Consider the following 21,358-nt stretch of genomic DNA (forward strand, 5'->3'; position numbering starts at 1 on the left):
ATCTGTGGATGGACACTTGGGTTACTCCCACATTTTAGCTACTGTGAATAGTGCTGCTATGAGTATGGGGGCAAGATATCCTGCCTTCAGTTCTTCGGGGTATATACCCGGAAATGGGCATATGTTGATTTTCCATTGTGTGGTTTCTAATGATTTGTGAGACACTCAGAGTAACAAGTAAATGTCTTGACCTAGCCAAGCGACAAAACAAAGGTGCTTTTTTTTCCTCATTGATTGTTAGATGAAAGTGGAACTGATATTTATTGTGAACCAAATAAGAGCAGAACTCTCAGCTTAACAATGAGAATAGGTGGCCTTGCTCACTGCATGTTTGGGATGAGGCAGTTCATCCAATGACCCTTTGATGTAGGTCAAGCCACTTGCCTGGCTTTCATATGAAGAAACTTACCATATGCAGCAGTAAAGAGGACAGAGCTCTGTATATGAAGCCCTTTGAGAACAGAAATCGACAGGCACAAACTGTTATCCCTGAAGGTAGAGCTAAAAATATCTGGCTTGACAAAAAATGAATGGAAAGCTGTACCAAATGTCCTTAAGAGAAGTCAGCTGTCTTAACTCTTGTATCCTTCTAAGGGGCAAACAACTATCATAAGAACTCAGAATTTGCATTCCATTAGAAATCTTGCCCACACAGTGTTCCTTCAGGTGTGACTGGGCATCGATTAATTGACTTGATGTTTGATGCATCCAGGTCAAAAAGGTTCACTGATCCCAACATGCAGTAGGCATTCCGTAAGTGGGAGTTGCTCTGTTAGTGGTGAATGGGCAGGGTCTAGGAGTCATGAGCCCTGGGTTCTAATTTTAAATTCCCCCACCCTTGTAAACTTGACCAAGTCAACAAATCTCAGAAATTCAGAGATTAAGTGGATCAGGGCATCCATAATTATTCCTGTAGTTCCTTGAAGCCAGAACAGTCTAATGGTTCTAGAAGTAACAACCCCAACAATTCTCTTAACATTTCAGGGTATCTTTCAAAATTACAAATCTTGCAACACCTATCACTATAGAAAAGCTAATGACTCAGGTCTAAGAGGTAAACACCTGCCTGGGAAACAGGTCCCTGGCAGCCATTTGGGGAAGGGGTTCTCCACACAAGCCTTCTTTTTTAACACGGGAATGTATGCTTCTGTGGACTATGGCAACCTCCAATACCTGTACATTTTCTTTGAATACAAAAGGCTTTTTTAAAGAAAAGGCCAAATGGTCTTACACGCACACCAGCAGGTTTTAGTGTTACTTCGTTTTTTCTTTTAAAGCAGGCTGAAACTTTTTCCTGATTCCCAAGTAACAAGGGTTTTATTGCTTAGTTTATCAGTTCTAACACTGTTTCAGACCTCACTTTCTTAAATGTGGCCCCAGAAATGCAAACTTGAAAGTCCAAACTTGAATCAGAAACTGCATTTTAACATGCCCCCCGCCCCACCAGCTCTCAATTGGAGAATCCCTATGCAAGACAAGACACTCTCAAGGGGCAGACAGCCACTTCTGAAATCGTCGACGTCCCCACTGCCAACACTTGGCTGAAACTCCACAGTGTGGGTGATCATGGTCACAAGAAAGGAGCCTGAAAGAAGCTCACAGACCAAAGTCCCTTTAGATATGTTTCAACAGGGGGGAGACCCTCAAATCTCCCTTTCCCTGGTGCCAAATGGATTAGCAAACAAACCAATGGACACATGTCTTAGGATTTCATGACCCCCCGTACAAGTCTTCCGAGGTGGGGACAGGGGTATATAGCCCTACGTCCACCTTCCCTTCCCATGAGAAGTGACCATGAAATCAACAGTGACAACAGCAACAAACAAAATCGAAGTCAGTGCAGCGACACCCAGGGCCTGTCTGCATTACGACACCCCCTCCATCTCCCACAAATAAAGTCAGCGATATGTTAAAGCTCCTGATTATTAATAGTCCATTTAGCACTTTAAAAGCAGCACCGCTGATCCTCGTGTGGATGCCCTGTACACTTGCTCTAGATGCCTAAAGAAGAATGTGTTGAGTAATATACCATGAGAGTGAAGCTCTTCGATTACCACTGGTCTTAATAATTCATGAAGTGCATCTTCTGTTGTACCACCAACCCCACGGGTTACACAGACTTGGAAGGCTCACAGCAAGCAATTCAGGATCGATGATGGGATGAACACTGCCAGCAGCCCGTGCCAAAACATAATGGGAGTAGGCTCAAAATCCCACATGTGGACGGAAGTGGATTAACTAAATACCAAACCAAAGACATAAAAAGCCTTCTTTATACTGAGTACAGGTCCTTCAAAAGCACAGAATGTCTCCCTGATCCTTGCCAGCATCAGCAGATAGCAGAGGCTGGAAGCTCAGTCTTTCCCACATAAATGTCCCCTCAGAAAAGAGTGGTCCTCCTGGCTGCAGAGGAACTGCCCACCATGGCCAACCCTCATGCACAGAGAACCCCCTCTGCTTTGTGCAGACAAAGAAGGCATCCACCAGCACAGAGGGACCTGAGAGCTTGCCAGCAAAACAGGACTGCAAACTCGCAGCTAAAGACCTGGGCAAGGGGAGGGTCCTGAGGTGGAAAGGCAGAATCTCTATGACTGATCATCCAGCATCAACTATTCACCAATGGCCTATTCCTGAACTTCAACACAGCAAAGATCCAAAGGGAACGGACACAAGGGGGATCAGGAAGAACCAAAAGCACAACAAAATACAAGCCTGTTCATACAGCAGTTTGCAAATGATGATGTTTCATAATCTGAAGTTTGGGTGAGGCGGTGCCAACACCCAGCTGGTACAAGCTGAGAAAACAACTGGGCTGTAAAACCCTGGAAATACGACTTGATTACAACAAACATTTCTCCCAAACAGAGCTAATTACACAGCATTCAGCTGCTCCTGGTAGCTCGAATAGGAACGCCGGACGTGCATTCCTGCTTCCAACATTTGGGCATCCTTGTAGGCTCTGGCCATACCCCTTCTGTGAACCCTAGGGCCTGAGAGAGAGGAAGGGGACCCCAAGACCCCATAAGGGACTCTATAGGTCCAATCTCACCCACCTTCATCTTATCCCCTAATAAACTTTGAAAAGTTGGTGGGATCTTCGATAAGATTCCTGTTTTTTAATAAATGGCCTTTTTTATTTACAGGATCCAGTATATATTTTTAAAACCTGCCAATGGGGTCATTTTTCACACCTGCATGTTTATTGTGGTGTTAAGAGCTCGGGCTCTGAAGCCAGTGCCTGAGTGTGTCTCCTGCACCATAGGGCAGTGTGAGGGCTACATAAGACAAAGGGCACAAAGGGCACGGAGTGGTGCCAGGCACACAGCAAGCTCCCAATGGGAGTTAACCATCACTATAAGTATTAATAACCAGATCTCTGGAGATTGTTCTACCTCATTCTTTTCAACAACTGCAAGACTCTACAGTATAGATATGACACATTTAATCAGTCTCTTGTTACAAAAATTAAGTTGTTCCTAGGATTATAACCAAAAAAAAAAAAAAAAAGGCAGCAATGAAGATGACTGCACAAACATCTCTTCACGTGTGTGCAAGTAGGTTGTAGGGCAAATTCCTAGAAAGTGGCATTTCAGGTCATACGGTTGTGATTTTTGTGATGAATATGGCTAATCACCCTGGAAAAGGCTGAGGTGACTCTACTCCCACCAAGAGGGCACGGGGTGGGACACCCTGGGCCCTCGCCACTCACCCCAGTGCTCTGTGAGGCCTGGAGACCACACAGGAACACAAACGGCACTCAGCCCCAGGACAGCACATCAGCAGGGAGCCAGGCGGTAGGTGTCCTGATCCCAGCTGTCCACCTGCACACTCCTGGGATCACCTGCCTTACTTAATCCCCTCATCCCCACTAAGTCCCCATCTCTGTTTAGACCCGTTCTGCTGTAGCTTCACCAGGCACACATCAGTTTTAGGGCAGGTAAGAGGCTGAAAGGTAAGGCCCAGAGAGCACCTGGCTCAACCAGCAGGGAGGGTGTCCTTCAGCCCCAGGAAAGGCTCCTTGGCATAAATTAGCCAGGAACATGATGGGGTATAAGGGCCTTTCTAGAGCAAAGAGAAGTGTGTGCAGGCCCAAGGATGACACCAGGGGACACACAGGGACCTAAATCATCCCTTTGTGCACAAACTTGCTTCTTAATGGAATGGGTATTCGTGAGAAGCTATAGGCAGGCCCATGGTCCAGACCCTGCCCTATATGTGGCCTTTATACAAATCGTACACAGCCCCAGGGATGCTGAGGTGGCTTAGAAAATGACATCATAGGGAGAGGGGGAAGGACAGGACAGACAAGCATGAACCTTCTCGTCTATAAAGCCATGAGGGCCCCAGAACAGAAGGCAGCCCAGGCTACACCTGGGTCCAGACACCAGGATCCGACTAGACATGCAGCAGATCTGCAGCTCGTGGGGCCAGTATGTGTGGCTACCTGACATCGACTGTCATAACAGAGCTAAGTGAGTGACTTTTAAATAAGCCATATGTCAGGGCACTCTTCAGAGAGCCAAGACCCATCCTGAGGGGAAGACAGAGCCACCCCGGCCCCACCACTCCACCTGGTCCAGCACTAAGTGGCTGTGTTCACAGAAGTGCGGCTTCCCTTGGAATTCCAGTGTGGTGAGGGTCCCCAAGTCAACATCAAAGTCCCCATGTGGGATATGCGGCCTCAGCTCATAGACAGTCCTGGTAGAACCCACTGGGGGTAGACACGTGGGCGCTGGAGGGCCAGGACGCCCCTCTGTCATGTCACTCTCCACATAATGGACAGAAATGCTCTGACTCAAGCCTTAACACAACTGTCCCCCCTACACATGAGGAGGCTGTGGCATGGAGGTGCTAAGGGACTTCCACAGTCACCAGACTCTGAACCCACTTACTAACCATAGCTCTATCCTCTAAGTCATTTCCTTTGTCTTAGCCATTCTCCTCTTATAAAACCTCTCTCTGAGGTTATGAATGGTTTTGATGACAATGGAGATCAAATTACTTGCTTTATCCACAAAAATCAGAAGGTCCTGTCAGCTCCTAAGCATTTTGAGATGAAAACGGTAGTCAGAGGGTCACCAGTGACACTGCAGACCCTTCTCCAGGCCAGTGGCACAACCCCACCACCCGCCTTCCCTGAGCCTGGGCCAGCCCAGGTCTGTAACCTCTGGGCCCTGGGTGGCTCAGTTGGTTAAGCATCCAACTTCGGCTCAGGTCATGATCTCACAGTTCATGGGTTCGAGCCCCACATCTGGCTCTGCACTGACAGCACAGAGCCTGGAACCTGCTTCAGATTCTGTGTCTTCCTTTCTCTCTCCCCCTCCCCTGGCCATGCTCTGTCTCTCTCTCTGTCTCAAAAATAAACAAACATTAAAAAAAATTTTTTTAATAAAAGTGAGGGGCCCTGGACTTTCTGAGCTACTGGGTTTTTTTTCCCCTCCTTTAAGCATCTCCAAAGAAGAAAAGGATTTTCATCTTCTTTATCATTTCATCTGGTGGAAGGAGAGTGAGAACAACCCCCAAAGGAGGTGTCACACCTGTCCTCCTCAAGTCAGCTGTCCTCATTATCACAGATTACCTGACAGTCCTGTCATCATGGCCAGTCCCACGGCAAACACTAAAACTACAGAAATGATCAAAAAAATTAAAGGAAGCTAAACGGCTTTTATCCAAGTCAATGAATGAAATGTATCTTGCACTGCACTTCCCTGGATATTTATGGTGTTTATTCCAATCTTTTCTAGGCCAGAAAATTCCTGAGCTCACGACAGGCCATCCTGTCACCATGACAAACAAGCTGGCTGAGACCAGGCTGTGCCTGCGATTGCATTTTCCACCCTCCAAACAGAATATATTAGACATTACGCAGGCAGCATTTATTTTAGGAAGGCTTTTCATTATGGCGATGTAAAATGTCAAGGCTGAGACACAGCGGGCTCTTTCCAGACCTGCAGGCTCCCTCATTATCTGACAAATGCACAAGTTCCTGCCATGTGATGAGTGAGCTGGCCCACCCCTCAAAGGAGGCAACCCAACATCCAAGTTAATCAACCAATGGGAAGTGCTGAAGGAAGGAGGAATCTAACACGGACACAGCCCTCCAGAACCAGGCAAGAGGTGGGGCGTCATATCCAGGATGGAGGAAAGAGGCAGGGTGTCGTGCTGAAAGCAGTCAGATAATGAGGAGCAGGGAAATGTTAGGGGGCTTTGGGGGAAGGAAAGACTCTGGAGAGGGTCCTGGCCCAGGACACAGGCACCACGCCCTATCCCAGACATGCAGAACAGAGCTGCAGGCCATCGTGGAGGAAGAAATGACCAGCGTGCTGTTAGCTATGCCCATTGCTGCTGCTAAGACACACATACGGGAAGGTGACTCTCGTCTATTAGAAACTGCATACCTATGAATATATTTAGTTCAGCTTTTTATTTTATAGATGGGGGAAATGAGGTCCAGAGAAAGTAGATAATTTGGTCACTCATAACATAAGGAACCCCTTTATTTTTTTTGTTACTCCCAGAGAGGGTAGAACATTAAACGATTCCTTCCAGGGTTGTTGGCTTGGAAGAAAAACCAACAACTTTTAGACTACATTTCCTTTTTCCAACACACTGAGGAAACATGTAGGGAAACAAGTTCTTCAAATACTGGTGTCAATCATGTGCTTGATTTATACTGCATGAAATTGTGATATTTACCACAAATACTCTAAACACACTTCTGGCGCAGATCTCACTCACCTATAACACTTCGTAGAAATATCCCTTCAATACGATGACTACAGTTAACACTGCTGCATGGTATGTTTAAAAGTTGCTAAGAGAGTAAATTCTAAAAGTTCTCAACACAAGGAAAAAAACATTTTTCTTTTTCCTTCTTTTTTTTTTGTCTTGTATCTGATAAGATTAAGGATGCTAACTAAACTTCATGTGGCCATCAATTCAGTCATTATGCTGTACAACACCTTAAACTTACACGTATGTGTACTGTATGTTAACCGTACTTCAATAAAACTGAAGGAAAAAAAGTAAATACTCCATAAAATAGTGGTTTCTGTTTTTTTTATTTCATAGACTTAGTAAGCCATGTTTTTCTTTTAATTTCAGGAGAACCTACAGAAAGTCTCTGAATCTTTAGGTTTCCGATTTAAAATGCTTTAAAAAAAAAAAACTACCACCTGGTATCAATAATCACTAACTAATAAACAAATAAATAAAATCTCAGAATTTAAACAAGTCTTAAAAGTGAGAAGATGTGACCTGATGGGAGGAGCCACTCATCGTCCTGCAGTGTTAGCGACACTACATCCGCTCCAAACTCACCAGGTGACCAGGTTTGGTCCTCCAGGCAGCTCAGGGGAAATAATCCACACTAGTTACTCCTTGGGTGCACACCCCCAGGTACTACACTGACTTCTGGGTTATGAGTCAGGCTTCCTAAGGGAGTGTGGACTGGATACCAAGAACCAGATCATCGCTAAGCAATCTAGGAAGAAATCAAGTTTGGCCCTCCACAAAACCCAAGGCAAATCCAGATGCCCTATGCTCTACTTCCCCGGTGCTTGAGGACCTAACACAACATTCATCACCGCACTTTGGGGCAGAGAGACAGACACAGGACAGTTCAGTAAGCCTAAGGGTACTGCACTGTGTATGCACCCATCTGACCCCACTTCCCACAAGATGCCTGGCTGTTCACTGTAAAAGGACATACACTCGATCACCCTGTCCAGGAGACGGAGGAACGGGAAAGGCTCACGCAATGCAAACCTATCTGTCATTCTCCCTGCTGGAAAAGCCATAATCTCACCATCGAAAGCCATGAGAATGGAGTGCCTCATCTTTTCCAAAGCCTCTCAGAGAACTGGCCGTCCTTCTCGCAAGATTTATCCTCTGCTGCTGCCTGCCACGCTCCCTCTTTGTTTTCCTGAGCATCTGAGTACACCGGCAACAGTAACACGTTGTCAATCTAACTTCTAACGCCTCTACTGCCACTGAACCCCTCCCTCGGCCCTGTTAGAAAATGCAGAGCACCAGACCCATACACAAAACTGATGAGGGAAAAGCCCTGCTTCAAAAGATGGAAGAGCATCCAGCTTAGAGTGATGTTTCCTTCCTGTGCTTGGGTTAGAAAGAGTGTATGATGACCCCGATTTCCAGGGCCTTCACTCATCATAACACAGGTGGTCCTACTCTTCCCTCCTCTCCCTCCACTTCCCCTTGGGGCTTCACCCACTTCAGGTTCCAGGACTCGTGCCCCTCCATTAGGTCTCAGGGCAGGGGTGCTGCCCCAGACCCGGGACCCACCTATTAGAAACACAGGGAGACTCTGGAACAATGATCACAGGGGCTGTGAAGCAAACCGAAGTCATCAAGGAGGAAACTTGGGCCCCAAATCTCACACAAAATCAAGTGTTGCCCTCCACTCACTCACAGGCTGGACCGTGGGCCCAGAAGGTCACGACTCACCCAGAGTCACAAGCTGGTCTGTGCAGTCAGGACAACAGCTGAGCACTCACACCCCTGCACACCACAGAGCCAAGCATACGCCAAATCTAGACAAGAGTTCTTTCTCACTCTCATTTTCGTTCCATGAACACTTCACCTTCTGCTTTTCCCAGCTGGTAATTCATGACGTAGCCCAGAGAAGAAGCCAAAGGTCAATTCCACAACCAAGCCACGCAGAGACAGAGCAGAGAAAGAAAATAACCCCAGAACCCTGACTGGCAAAGGCACCTAAAGATGATAGGTCACGTTTTAGCCTTTCCATGCTGATCTATGGAACACTTTATAAACTGGTAGATTGAGGTCAACTGTACTTTGCGGCTGAGGAAACAATTCATAGCACTGAACCTGCGGTGGCAGCCACCCCATGCAAAGCCCCACACAACCCAGACAGCAAAGTCACAAGCACTATGAACAAGGAGGAGGAGGGGAGGAAGGCCATGCACGCCACAGGACCCTTCCCAAGATACCCTTTGCCCTGGAGCCACTACATTTGCAAGCACTCTGTGTGGTGTGTTTTCAAGCTGTACCTAACACTCCACCTAATGAGTCTTCAGTTTTTACTCAGTTTTCCCTATTTCATGTCATTTTGTTCTGTGATTGTTTTGTTTTTGCATGTTGCTATTTTGTAATAAAGCCTGTATTTTTCAGCACATCTAATGGAAAACATCTATTTCTTAAGGTTCCCAAAAGGTAAAAAGCCAACTTCATAGGCACTGCCTCCATTTCCTGGCAAGAATTAGAAAACAATGAAATAGATGTACATGGAATAAAAAAGTTAGTACCTACTCACCAAAATCTTCTACAGATAAGAGCTTCCCAACCCAAGAGCAGTGTATATGGCACGGAATATTCTCTAGAGTTATTAAGTAAATTAACTTTACATTTTTTTTTTTTTTTACTGTAGAACAAGCACTGGGAATGAACAGGAAAAGGTCCTGATGTGGTCTTTTGGAGGCAAGAAGGTTCTTAAAGGCAGGGATGTTATGGGAAGGCATGAAAGGTTTGGGAAGGTTTTGGAAGGCAGAGAAAATTCTGAAAGACAAAGAAGGTTCTGGAGGGCAGGAAGGTTCCAGAAGACAGAAATTGTTCTGGAGGCAGGGAAGGTTCCAGGAGGCAGGGAAGATTCTGGAGGGAGGGGAGGTTCTGGAGGGAGGGGAGGTTCTGGAGGGAGGAAATCCGGGGAAAGTTTTGGAGGCAGGGAAGGTTCTGGAAGGCAGCAACACTGTCTTGTTCACGTTTCATACCCAGTGCCCAGTATAGTCCACAGTACATAGCAGGTACTCAATCCATGGTACCGACCAAAGGTTTCCTTACTTGCTTAATTTTATAGTTCAGTGGGAAAACTAGTACTCTTTATTCATAGCGAGAATGAAGAAACCAGACAAGGGATAAATGTCTGAATTTCCCTGAAAATGTCATTTTGTTTGGTTCTGGGCATCAATGTGAGAAACTATGGAGCTATCCCCAAATTCTAATGATGCCACCTTCCTCCAAAGAAAACGGGCTCTTGCTTCTCCCCTGGTGGTTAAGGATCCCCGGACCCCCAACAGCTTTATCCAACCAGAAGCTGAGATGATTCACCGCTGGGTCTCTGTCCCTGCAGGGAGGGTTGCCTGTCTCTGTTGAACCATTTCTCCTAGTGTGCAGCCTCCTGGGGTCCCAACTCTGATGTGGAAGGCACACCAGAGAACCCCTACAGTCCCCCCCCAGAACTGGCTGACTTTCCTCTCTTGGATCTCAACCACCAACTCTTCACTCTGATCCTTCTTCTATTTCCTACTTTTTGTCCAGGTTCTCTTGTGTTCTCAGTGGATTAGTCAAACGACTCAGTCCACCACCACTGGACACAGAACCCTATCCAAGATCTTTGGCACTGAAATGGCTTTAGCCAGCAAAGCTGAAGCTCATATTGAAACAACAGTTTCTAAATGAAAATGAAAGTTTGATATATATCATTCAGCTGACAGTCGCCAGTACAGTAAGTGCGCAAATATGAATTTGTATTCTCTGAATTATCTACATTTTATTCCAACTGAATAAGTGAATCTCACTCCGTGACATTGTCTAGTCTGAAGAATTGTCACTAATTCATTTGGAAATGTTCTTAGGGTGAGAATTTCGATTTTAGAGTGACATACAGTGAACAGTAGCAAGAAAATCTGATGCAGAAATGTACTTCCTGCCCTCACCTTACTTTTATAAAAATTACCTGATAGGACTGAATGACTGTTCTGCTACAGATAACTTCAACTGAGAACTGACATTCCTTTGTATTTCATTAACATTTTATGCTGACCACCAGAGAAATGGACTAGGGGATGAGAAAGGGAACCTGTGCCCTAGAAATGCAGAAGAGGCCAGATAACATCAAGAAATTTTCAAGATAAGATTATATTGTATTTATAAATTGCTGAAACTGGACCAGGGAACCTTTTCCAGCTCCATAAGCCTGTAATTGTTTTATTTATTCAGCAAAAATTACTGAGTATATATATTGGGATATGTGCCCATATTGATACCAATTCACAACTATGTGTATTTGATATATGGGCTAATTCTGCAGCCTCAAGAGGCCAGTGGCAAACGGCCCTATGAGTTCTGGTGAAGAAGGGTAAACTACCCGCCACTGGTTCTCACGATGCACTGCAGCCCACTCCAATGCATTGTGCCCGGTAATGTGATTTATGGACTAGATGGCCCATTTTAACCAACACAATATGAAACCAGATATTTGAAGGGTTCTTGCAAAGAAATCATACATTGTTAATGACCACACAAACACAGAAAATGGGGTTGCAATGCTGACACTTCTCCCAGTAGAAACTGTCCTTCAGACACCTTCTGAGGTCAAAGGCATAGCAATTTAATTAGACCCAACAAGAAGGCAGCTGAAAAGATTAAAATTCGTTCTTCAGATTTTTCTAAATGTGGATTTACATATATTATCATCAACAGTGGACACTGTTCTAACTGCATATTGTGCCTTGAGATAGTAGATAATGACAGCCTGAAACCATCAAGATTAAAGACATTTGAAAATTAAGCATCTGGAGATGCCTGGGTGGCTCAGTTAGTTAAGCTTCCGACTCGTGATTTCAGCTGAGGTCATGATCCCAGGGTCATGGGACTGAGCCCCATTTCAGGTTCTATGCTGAGCATGGAGCCTGCTTGAGATTCTTTCTCTCTGCCCCTCTTCCCTGCACACACACGCATTCTCTCTCTCTAAAATAAAAATAAATAAAATTTAAAAATAAAAACCAAGCACCTGAAACATTACTAATAATTTTGGTGAGTACAGAGAAGTTTTTGTACCTGCAACAATATTTTAATGATTAATAATTACTTTAGTGATTACTAATACATCATTCTTTTACATTTATTTTTAAACTTATTTTATAATAATCATTATTTCAATAGAGTATATGTATAATTTGTAAATACACACACACACACACACACACACACACACACACACATCTCTGTGCAGAGGTGGAGAGGAGAGCATGTGCAGTATGGAGGACAGGTGTGAAGTGGGGGACGTGGGGCCTCATCCTCAAGGTTTGGGGAGGTTTCAAACAGAAGACTGACAGGGTCAGATATTCCTTCCTGGTGGTCAGATATTCCTGAACTGGAGGAGAGCAAGACTTCTTTCTATGACACTTTGTGCTGCCATATTTAAGCCCATCTCTTACTCCCCCACACGAAAGCACATGGCCAGGAGCTTCCTTCCAAAACCCTCCATCTACATCAGGTCTTCTCAAGCTCAGCATGGCCGGAATTAGGACCAATTCTTTGTTTCTCTGGGGTTCTCTGGGGTGGGGGCACTCTGTGCACTATAGGACGGTCAGCAGCATCCCTACCTGCACTCTCTAGGGCCCATTGGCATACCTCCCACCCAGCTGGGTCAAGCAAAAGACAGTTGAGACCACAGTTGAGAACCACTGGGTTACATGAAGGAACCCATCACCTGCTTCTGCTCCAGGATGCAAGTTAAAACAACCCTTTGCCCTTTCTTCTGAGAGCGTATTCTTCCTCCCATTCTTCATTTATTTCACACAGCAAAGCAGCATATTTTGATATTCTGGAGGAACTACTACATCAACATAACAATATATCCAGACTTGGGTAGAATCTTTCAAAATAAGGTTTTGATTTTGGAATTAGCCCATTTAATTACAATCTTTGTGAGACATGTTATTTTATGTAAGATTGCCTCTAACAGTCTGGAACATTCTTTTTTTCATAGTGCTTGACTTTAAATTCACCCTGGATATCTGATGTTCTTTCAGAGTTCCTATGAAAAACATGTAATCATGAAACAAATGCTATATATTCTTCAACAGTATTTAGACCAAAAATATCACTTTTTAACATCACTAATAGACTTCTTCATTAATTTACTGATACTGTCCTAAAATGGGTTTAACATCTATATTTCAATCCCTCAAAACCTTTGAAAAATGAGAACAGGCATATCTATATAAATATCCAAATTTTCAGCTTGATTGCACATTTTTATCTTCTCAGAATAGCACTAAATCAAGATGTTCTTTCAGAAATACATTTTACTTCTCAAAGAGACAAAATACATATAACCAAGCAAAATCTAATTTCACTGCTAACATTCAGTAGTCTCTTTGTCCCTTCTACACTTCTCATTTTTTTACTAATAATTATTCATTCCCAGACTGTTATTTTGACATCGTCTTGGTCCATTTTCCTAGACATTTGCTTTCCATACATGAATTCCATAAGATGGTTTTCAGCACACCAGCAATGTAATTGGCACATTTCTTGTTACTTGATCTGCATGTATGCAATCACATCCTCTATGATAACAGTAAATTAAAATCTACCTTCACTATACATTAGGAAGACACAATCATTAAAAATCATCACAGAAATTAGAAAATTAGATCTCACTTCTTAGGGGACTAAACTAAAAATCTAATCTTTATTCTGAAAAATATTTTTTCCACTTAAAAAAGGCTTCTTTATTCAAATTGTCAAAATGCTTCCCTCTGTTTACACTCTAAGCAATGAAAAATTCATGTAAAAGAGTATTTTCAGGGCACTTGGCTGGCTCAGTCAGTGCAACTCTTGATCTCAGGGTTGGTGAGTTCAAGCCCCACAGTGGGTGTAGATCTTTAAAAAAAAAATAGTGGCGCTTGGGCAATCCCTGTCAAAATGACACCAGCATTCTTCACAGAGCTAGAACAAACAATCCTAAAATTTGTATGGAACCAGAAAAGACCCCAAATAGCCAAAGCAATCTTGAAAAAGAAAACCAAAGCTGAAGGCATCACAATCTCAGACTTTAAGTTGTATGACAAAGCTGTAATAATGAAGACGGTATGGTACTGGCACAAAAACAGACACTCAGATCAATGGAACAGAATAGAGAACCAGAAACGGACCCCAAATGTATGGCCAACTAATCTTTGACAAAGCAAGAAAGAATATCCAATGGAATAAAGACAGTCTCTTCAGCAAATGGTGCTGGGAAAACTGGACAGCGACATGCAGAACAATGAACCTGGACCACTTTCTTACACCATACACAAAAATAAACTCAAAATGGATGAAAGACCTAAATGTAAGACAGGAAGCCATCAAAATCCTAGAGGGGAAAGCAGGCAAAAACCACTTTGACCTCGGCAGCAGCAACTTCTTACTCAACACATCTCCATGGGCAAGGAAAACAAAAGCAAAAATGAACTATTGGGACCTCATCAAAATAAAAAGCGTCTGCACAGTGAAGGAAACAATCAGCAAAACTAAAGGCAACTGACAGAATGGGAGAAGATATTTGCAAACAACATATCAGATAAAGGGTTAGTATCCAAAATCTATAAAGAACTTATCAAATTCAACACCCAAAAAACAAATAATCCAGTGAAGAAATGGGCAAAAGACATGAATAGACACTTCTCCAAAAGACATCCAGATGGCCAACCGACACATGAGAAAATGCTCAACATCACTCATCATCAGGGAAATACAAATCAAAACCACAATGAGATACCACCTCACACCTGTCAGAATGGCTAACATTAACAACTCAGGCAACAACAGATGTTGGCGAGGATGCAGAGAAAGAGTATCTCTTTTGCATTGTTGGTGGGAATGCAAGCTGGTGCAGCCACTCTGGAAAACAGTATGGAGGTTCCCCAAAAAATTAAAAATACAACTACCCTATGACCCAGCAACTGCACTATTAGGTATTTATCCAAGGAATACAGGCATGCTGTTTCGAAGGGGCACAGGCACCCCAATGTTTATATCAGCACTATCAACAGTAGCCAAAGTATGGAAAGAGTCCAAATTTCCATCAATGGATGAATGAATAAAAAAGATGTAGTATATACATATATATACATATATATACATATATATACATATATACATATATATATATATATGTATACACACACACACACACACACACACACACACACACAATAGAGTATTACAAGACAATCCAAAAGAATGCAATCTTGCCATTTGCAACTATATGGATGGAACCAGAGGATATTATGCTAAGCGAAATTAGTCACAGAAAGACAAATATCATATGACTTCACTCTTATGAGGACTTTAAGATCCAAAACAGATGAACATAAGGGAAGGGAAGCAAAAATAAGATAAAAACAGGGAGGGGGACAAAACACAAAAGACTCTTAAATATAGAGAACAAACAGAGGGTTGCTGGAGGGTTGTGGGAGGGGGGATGGGCTAAGTGGGTAAGGAGCATTAAGGAATCTACTCCTGAAATCATTGTTGCACTATATGGTAAGTAACTTGGATGCAAATTAAAAAATAAATTATTTTTTTAAATAATAAATAGATTGATAAATAAATAAATAAATAAACAAACAAAATAGGGGCGCCTGGGTGGTTCAGTCGGTTAAGCATCTGTCTTTGGCCTAGGTCATTATCTTGCCCTTCCCAAGTTCGAGCCCCACATCAGGCTCTGTGCTGACAGCTCAGATCCTAGAGGCTGTTTCTGATTCTGTGTCTCTCTGTCTCTCTCTGCCCCTCTCTCTCTCTCAAAAATAAACATTAAAAACAATAAATAAATAAATAAAATAAAAATGAAATAAACTGGGGTGCCCGGGTGGCTCAGTCAGTTAAGCGTCCAACTTCATCTCAGGTCATGATCTCTCAGTTCATGAGTTCGAGCCCCACATCAGGCTCTGTGCTGACAGGTCAGAGCCTGGAGTCTGCTTCAGATTCTGTGTCAGATTCTGTGTCTCCCTCTCTCTCTGCCCCTCATGCTCTGTCCCTCTCTCTCTCAAAAATAAATAAATGCTAAAAAAATTTTTTAATAAAATAAATTAATTTTTTTTAAAGAGTATTCTCTGGGTTTTCAACATCCCCATTTAATGTGCCCTCTTGAAGTACTTGTTTCTTGCCCCAAACCAGACATAAGCAAAGCGAAAACCCAAGGCCTAGTGTGGTCACTCCCAAGGAGAGTGCTCAGTGAACACGTGGAGTAACCAGCAGGTCCATTGTGCCCAAGGACCATGCCAGCCTCCTGCCAGTAGAGGCATTTTAGCCCAAACCCGGTTCTGCAAGAAATGAAAGTCTCTGCAGTTTTGCTCTTGACATCACAGTTTCTCTATTCCAACTCAACTCTGCTGCAAAGCCTCTTTTAAAAAGCATATTCCAGGCCACAAGAATAGAAATAGATATTAATAGGTACTACAGTCTCAGAACATGGAAGTTCTTGCTGGGCGAGCCCCAGAGTGTGCCCCCCACAGCACAAGGGCTTCAAGTGAGGATGCCCCGCCTTCCCTGCCTGCCACCCTGTACACAGCATCCCACTGGCACTTCTGCTTACCCCATCCCACAGATATCTCTGCCAGGTTTTTTCTGGGGAGTGACGTGCTGCGGACATGAGTCACACAATACAGAAGTTCACCAAGAACAACAAAACACAAGTACACCACCATCCCTTACACATGGGCATAAATGTTGGTGGTCAACACAGAAACAGCCGGGGCAAGGTGGAAGGCACAGATGGCTCAGATCCTACCACTCCCCACATTCTACAAACAGTCCAGGGGTCTGCAGAACCCAGGGAACCTCACAAAAACCGTTAGAGCATGGGGAGTGTGTCCTTATCTTTTCCTCTCGGAGAGAGAGGTTGCTGGGAAGAGACAGGTCAACTATGGGGAGCAAACTATGGAATGAGGCACATATCCAGAGCCTGCAGATCTTCCCTGAGGCACAGGACACAACCCCAAGCACGTCAAAGAGTGCACACGATTCTAACACACCCAACCCACCGGGCTGCCCCTCTCTCCTTGCCATTCCCACAGTCAGGCCAGCCAAACACTGAGCCACAAGAACCATCCCCTGCAACAGCAGCTCAGAAGGCCAGCAACAGGCCACAGAGTGACCAAGCTTTGGGAGAGCGGAAGAGTGGCCCGCAGAGGCACAGTGACAAGCAGAAAAGGACAAACTATAGTGACTGCTGCACACCAACAAGGCAGGGTCTGGAGGTCACCGCCCCCTCCCTACAAAGGAGGACTTGGTCCTGCCGGGCCCACACACCCAGAGCCCCAAATCAGAAAGTCTGAGCCCAGGCCCACAGTGAGAGATGCTAACAAAGTCAGACCTCCTGAAGGCAGTTACCCCACCCCTTCTGATGCTACCATCATAGACACCGCAGTCTTTTCTGAAAGGGCACAGTTGCCCAGCATGTGCATGTTCTCACACCCCAAAGTCCTCAGGCGAACGGCATGGAAGGTAGTGGATTTGGGAGCCCTGCCTGGGGGTTAAGAGAATGTTTCCCTCGCTCAGCCCTCACTCGGGGTGCGGAGGGTGCTATCCGTGTCATGCCCTCACAGTGATGTGCTGTCTTCTGTGTCAGGCTGTGGAAGACAGACGTGCACAGCACTGTTGGGTCCCAGGTGCAGCCAATGCTGTGTGTGATCCTCAACACTTTTACAAGAGTATGTGTGTCCTTTGGACTCTATCATCAGATATTTTTCATGCCTCAGTGACAAGACAAAAATCCAGACACCTAAAAACATTGCAACCTAGAGACATCAAATACACTAAAATAGTGCTCTGATTTTTGCATTTATCAAATATTACATAAGACTCCAAAAGAAAATGCTTAGTGTATCTGAAAAAGAGTATGTCCTATCTCTTTATTACACTTCCCACTCATACATGTAATAAACGTGCATAACTATTTTTAAGTCCAATTTCTTTTATTCAAGGGCTTTAATCTCTTTGAAGGGATGAAGTGAAATAAATCCAGACGGTGCTCTCACCATTAATTATTCTCATTACAACATAATTAGGTCTGCATCCTAATTATGTATAACTATTTTTAAATATGCTTATCAAAAAACATGAATAATATTACTATTTAAAATGTAATGGTAATGCTTTTAGCAAAAATCTCAATAGTCAATTTGGCTGAGACTTGGACTCACTAAAATAGTAATATTTTCAATAATAACAACATTCCACCCTATCTGGCCACCGAACTCCCACATTAACTGGAAAAAAATGGAGCTTCCAGGAGTGTAACAACCAGGACTACCACTACCAAAGACTCTCCACCATCTCATATAATCCTCTCAAAAACATGAAGAATTTGGTACTTTGCTCATGGTTTAAATTCAAAAAGATTACAGGTAAAGTCCTTTCATTTTCCTTGACTTCTAATAGGAGGATAAGCGCAAACTGTAAAGATTGAGTGATTGGAGAGAGAAGGCAATCTCTCTGTCAACATGCTGCACAGAAACAGTATCTTTTGCCATCCAATTTGTGTTCCAGACCCATATCCACTCATTCCCTACCGTGCTTTCAGAAATCACCTACAGGATCTGGTTTTTTTTTCCATGTTTATTATTTCATGGAATCAAGGACCACAACACCCTGGTGAAGCAGGGAGAGCGCATGGGAAGAAGCTTATAATCTCATCTGTGTGCTGCTCATTGACAACACTTAAATCAGATGGAAGATTGGTGACCTATTTTCAGGCAAAAACATAGAAGATGATTGAAGAAGTCCTCAAGTATATTTTGGTGAAAGCAGATGTGCCTTTGCAGGACAGAACATGCCTTGAGGTGGGAAGGTGGGTAGATGGCAGTCCATGCTGCTTCCTCACCCCGTTTCCCATTCCCAGCCCACCACTGAGAAATCAAGCTTTCACTGTATGCCTCATCTGCTGCCATTATAATACCAGCTATCACAGAATATACAAAGCACTGAATTGGCTTCAAGCCCTACAACAGGTTAATTACTGCTTTGAACTGGATTAAAGCCACAACTCCGAATGGAAAAAGCATCAGCCTTCACGGCCAATTTTATTGGCTGCTCTGTCCAGTTACAAGTTGACTATATTTTGCTGTTGGAATCAGAACCAACTTGCACCATTAATATAAAGTCCTTTTCCCTTTGGAAACCAGGTCAGCCTTTCTTCTGAAAATTCCTTCCACCAAACAAACTATTTCCAAACATCTTTTGTACTGTATGTAGGACATTGCATCAGAAGCCAAAATGGACCTTCAGAACACACAGTGACACAGAATGCCCATGTCATGTGAGGGGAAGTTTCACTCTTTCCTCTACCAAATGCCTCAGAAAATAATAAGTGACTAGAATGAGCCATCCCTTCGCTTGTTTGCCACTCTAAATGCCAAGCTTAGACCAAATATACTCTTGAAATTTTCTTGTGAGAGTAATCCCTCCTTCATTCCTTACTCTGAAGTGGGCTTTTTCTTCCAACAGGTCTGAAATGAGAGCTAGTGTCTTTGATGTTTGTATTATCACACTTAAAAATCTCATGGAAGCACAGAAGCATTCTGAACAGAGTGTTTATGAACACAGTAAGCCATGAATTCTACAGTGGCACTTGCATTCCTGCCATGAGGTAAGGCTAAAGGTGTCCAAAAGCAAGTTATCCATTTCCAAACATCAAGATTCACTCAGAGAGGCTAACCAAATAACTGAGTCTGAGACCCAGAACAAAACCCAACTCAGAAAATCAACATTCCCTGCCACAGACCAAAGAGCATTTTCAAATTCTCTCTGAAACAGGCCTGTCGAGCCTAGAGGTTCTGAAGCTCCTTAGGGAAAGGCAACCTGACAAGTGAAAATCACCTCTGTCCCTGTAGTAGTAACAGGAAGACATCCCTGTTCTTGTGGGGTTGCAGAGACATGTTCTAACAGTGCATAGATTCCTTCTGCTGGGACCTGCAGCCCACAGAGCTATCCCTGCCCCATCCTGGGGTCACCTGCTGGAGAGAAAAGGAGACTCTGAAGACCAGAGACCTAGGACCCAATCCCAGCACTGACTATCTTATAGCACTCTTCTTAAGCACTCAAAGCCTCAGTCTTTCCATCTGAGAAATGGAGATATAAATGCTCGCCTTGCAGGGAGTTCATGTAACCACACGTAGAGTCTTCCAGGAGTTGCCAGGGGCTCAGGGGACAGGGTAGGCTATCACTACAAATGGAGAGCACAGGGCAATGTTTGGGACAAGGAACTATTCTATTACCTGTCATCAGAATCTATACCTAGGATGATGTACCAAAATAAAAAACTCAGTCTTACTGTATGATTAATTTTTAATTAAATTTAATAAAGAGACACTGCCCCTATCTGTTTTACGAATATTCTCTTCCTGCCTGTTGAACTGCCCTCCCAGAAACCATTTCTAGTCCCATATACTGGGAGTGTCCTTGTGTTTTCTGAACCACAGTCAGTAGGATTGGAAGGAACAGATGAAAACAAAATTAACTAAAACACCCTGTTATCCACCTCCACACTGGACAGTTAACACCAAGCGATCGTCACAAAACCCTGAACAACTTCCTTATTTCTTCACACCACATACACAAGGGCCATTTTAAAGACAGGATCCTGATGTTCCACACATCAACACCTCTAGTCCAAAGTTCAGTGCCTTACACCTACAGGGGAGTCATCCACTTATCAGCACAGAAGCCAGCTAACAAACAAAAAAGTCACTTAATATGTGAACATAAGTGTTTCCAGGAGAACCGCACCCCTTTTCACTTCCTGCCTATGTATTTAAATAGTGGTTGTGGCAGAGTCGTTGGAGATAGCACAAATTAAAGGAAAAAGCTTCCTTCTTCCCCCCACAAACTGTTTCCAGCCAGCAGAAAAGTGCACTGATTATTTTCGGCTTCTTGGGTTTTCTCGGCCCCTATCAACCAAGATTAAAAACTTAAGTCCAGCTGGGTCCATATTCATGAAGGTCAATTTAGACTAATGTGGAAACAGCTGCCAGGTGCTTTTTATCTGGAGCAGAGAGTTATCAGCCATGAATTCAGCTGTTTGTTTTCTCAAGAAATGGAACATCTTGTCAGTAGAGATAAGACAGGTTCTTGGTTAACCGAGCCTCACTGGGCCTGCATTTGCTGGGATAAATCTAGATTCAAATCCTTTCTGCCCATTTCTTAAGTTGTTGTTTGTTTGTTTGTTTGTTTGTTTGTTTTTGTTTTGGGGGGGTTGTTTGTTTGTTTGCCTCTCCACACATCAAGAATCCTTAAACTAGCAGTATTTACACATACCTAGGCATTTAAATATATGCCACTCAAAGCCAGAGGATTATTTTTTTTTTGGTCACAGTTACATTCAGTTACAAACACCCTTTCATAAGGAATTTTGAAATTCTAAGGTAATGCTCCAGGAGATCATGGTAATAGAAACCTTTCTTAATAAGATCAAGTATAAGGACAGCTCAGCTAACTCCATCCCTCCTTCAAACTTCCCCTCTTCCTGAACCCATATTCCTCACTTAAAAAATAAAATAAAATAAAATAAAATAAAATAAAATAAAATAAAATAAAATAAAATAAA

The 21,358-nt window shown here is 43.5% G+C and overlaps 1 protein-coding gene across 4 annotated transcripts in view; it reads right to left on the minus strand.

Annotated features, from left to right (window-relative positions):
* Positions 1-21,358, minus strand: part of PTPRN2 (protein tyrosine phosphatase receptor type N2) — an 803,411-nt gene that overhangs the window by 778,951 nt on the left and 3,102 nt on the right. For 2 of the 4 annotated variants that reach the window (XM_049642193.1, XM_049642191.1), the window contains exon 1: positions 9,296-11,271. The exons of 1 other annotated variant lie outside the window; for it this stretch is intronic. In XM_049642193.1, the coding sequence (XP_049498150.1) occupies positions 9,296-9,500 (205 nt within the window). In that variant the 5' untranslated portion in view covers positions 9,501-11,271. Of the gene's footprint in view, positions 1-9,295; positions 11,272-21,358 lie in introns of those variants that run through there. One more of the 4 variants, XM_049642196.1, reaches the window with a different exon arrangement.

Source organism: Panthera uncia, chromosome A2, assembly GCF_023721935.1.
Source record: "Panthera uncia isolate 11264 chromosome A2, Puncia_PCG_1.0, whole genome shotgun sequence".
NCBI lineage: Eukaryota > Metazoa > Chordata > Mammalia > Carnivora > Felidae > Panthera > Panthera uncia.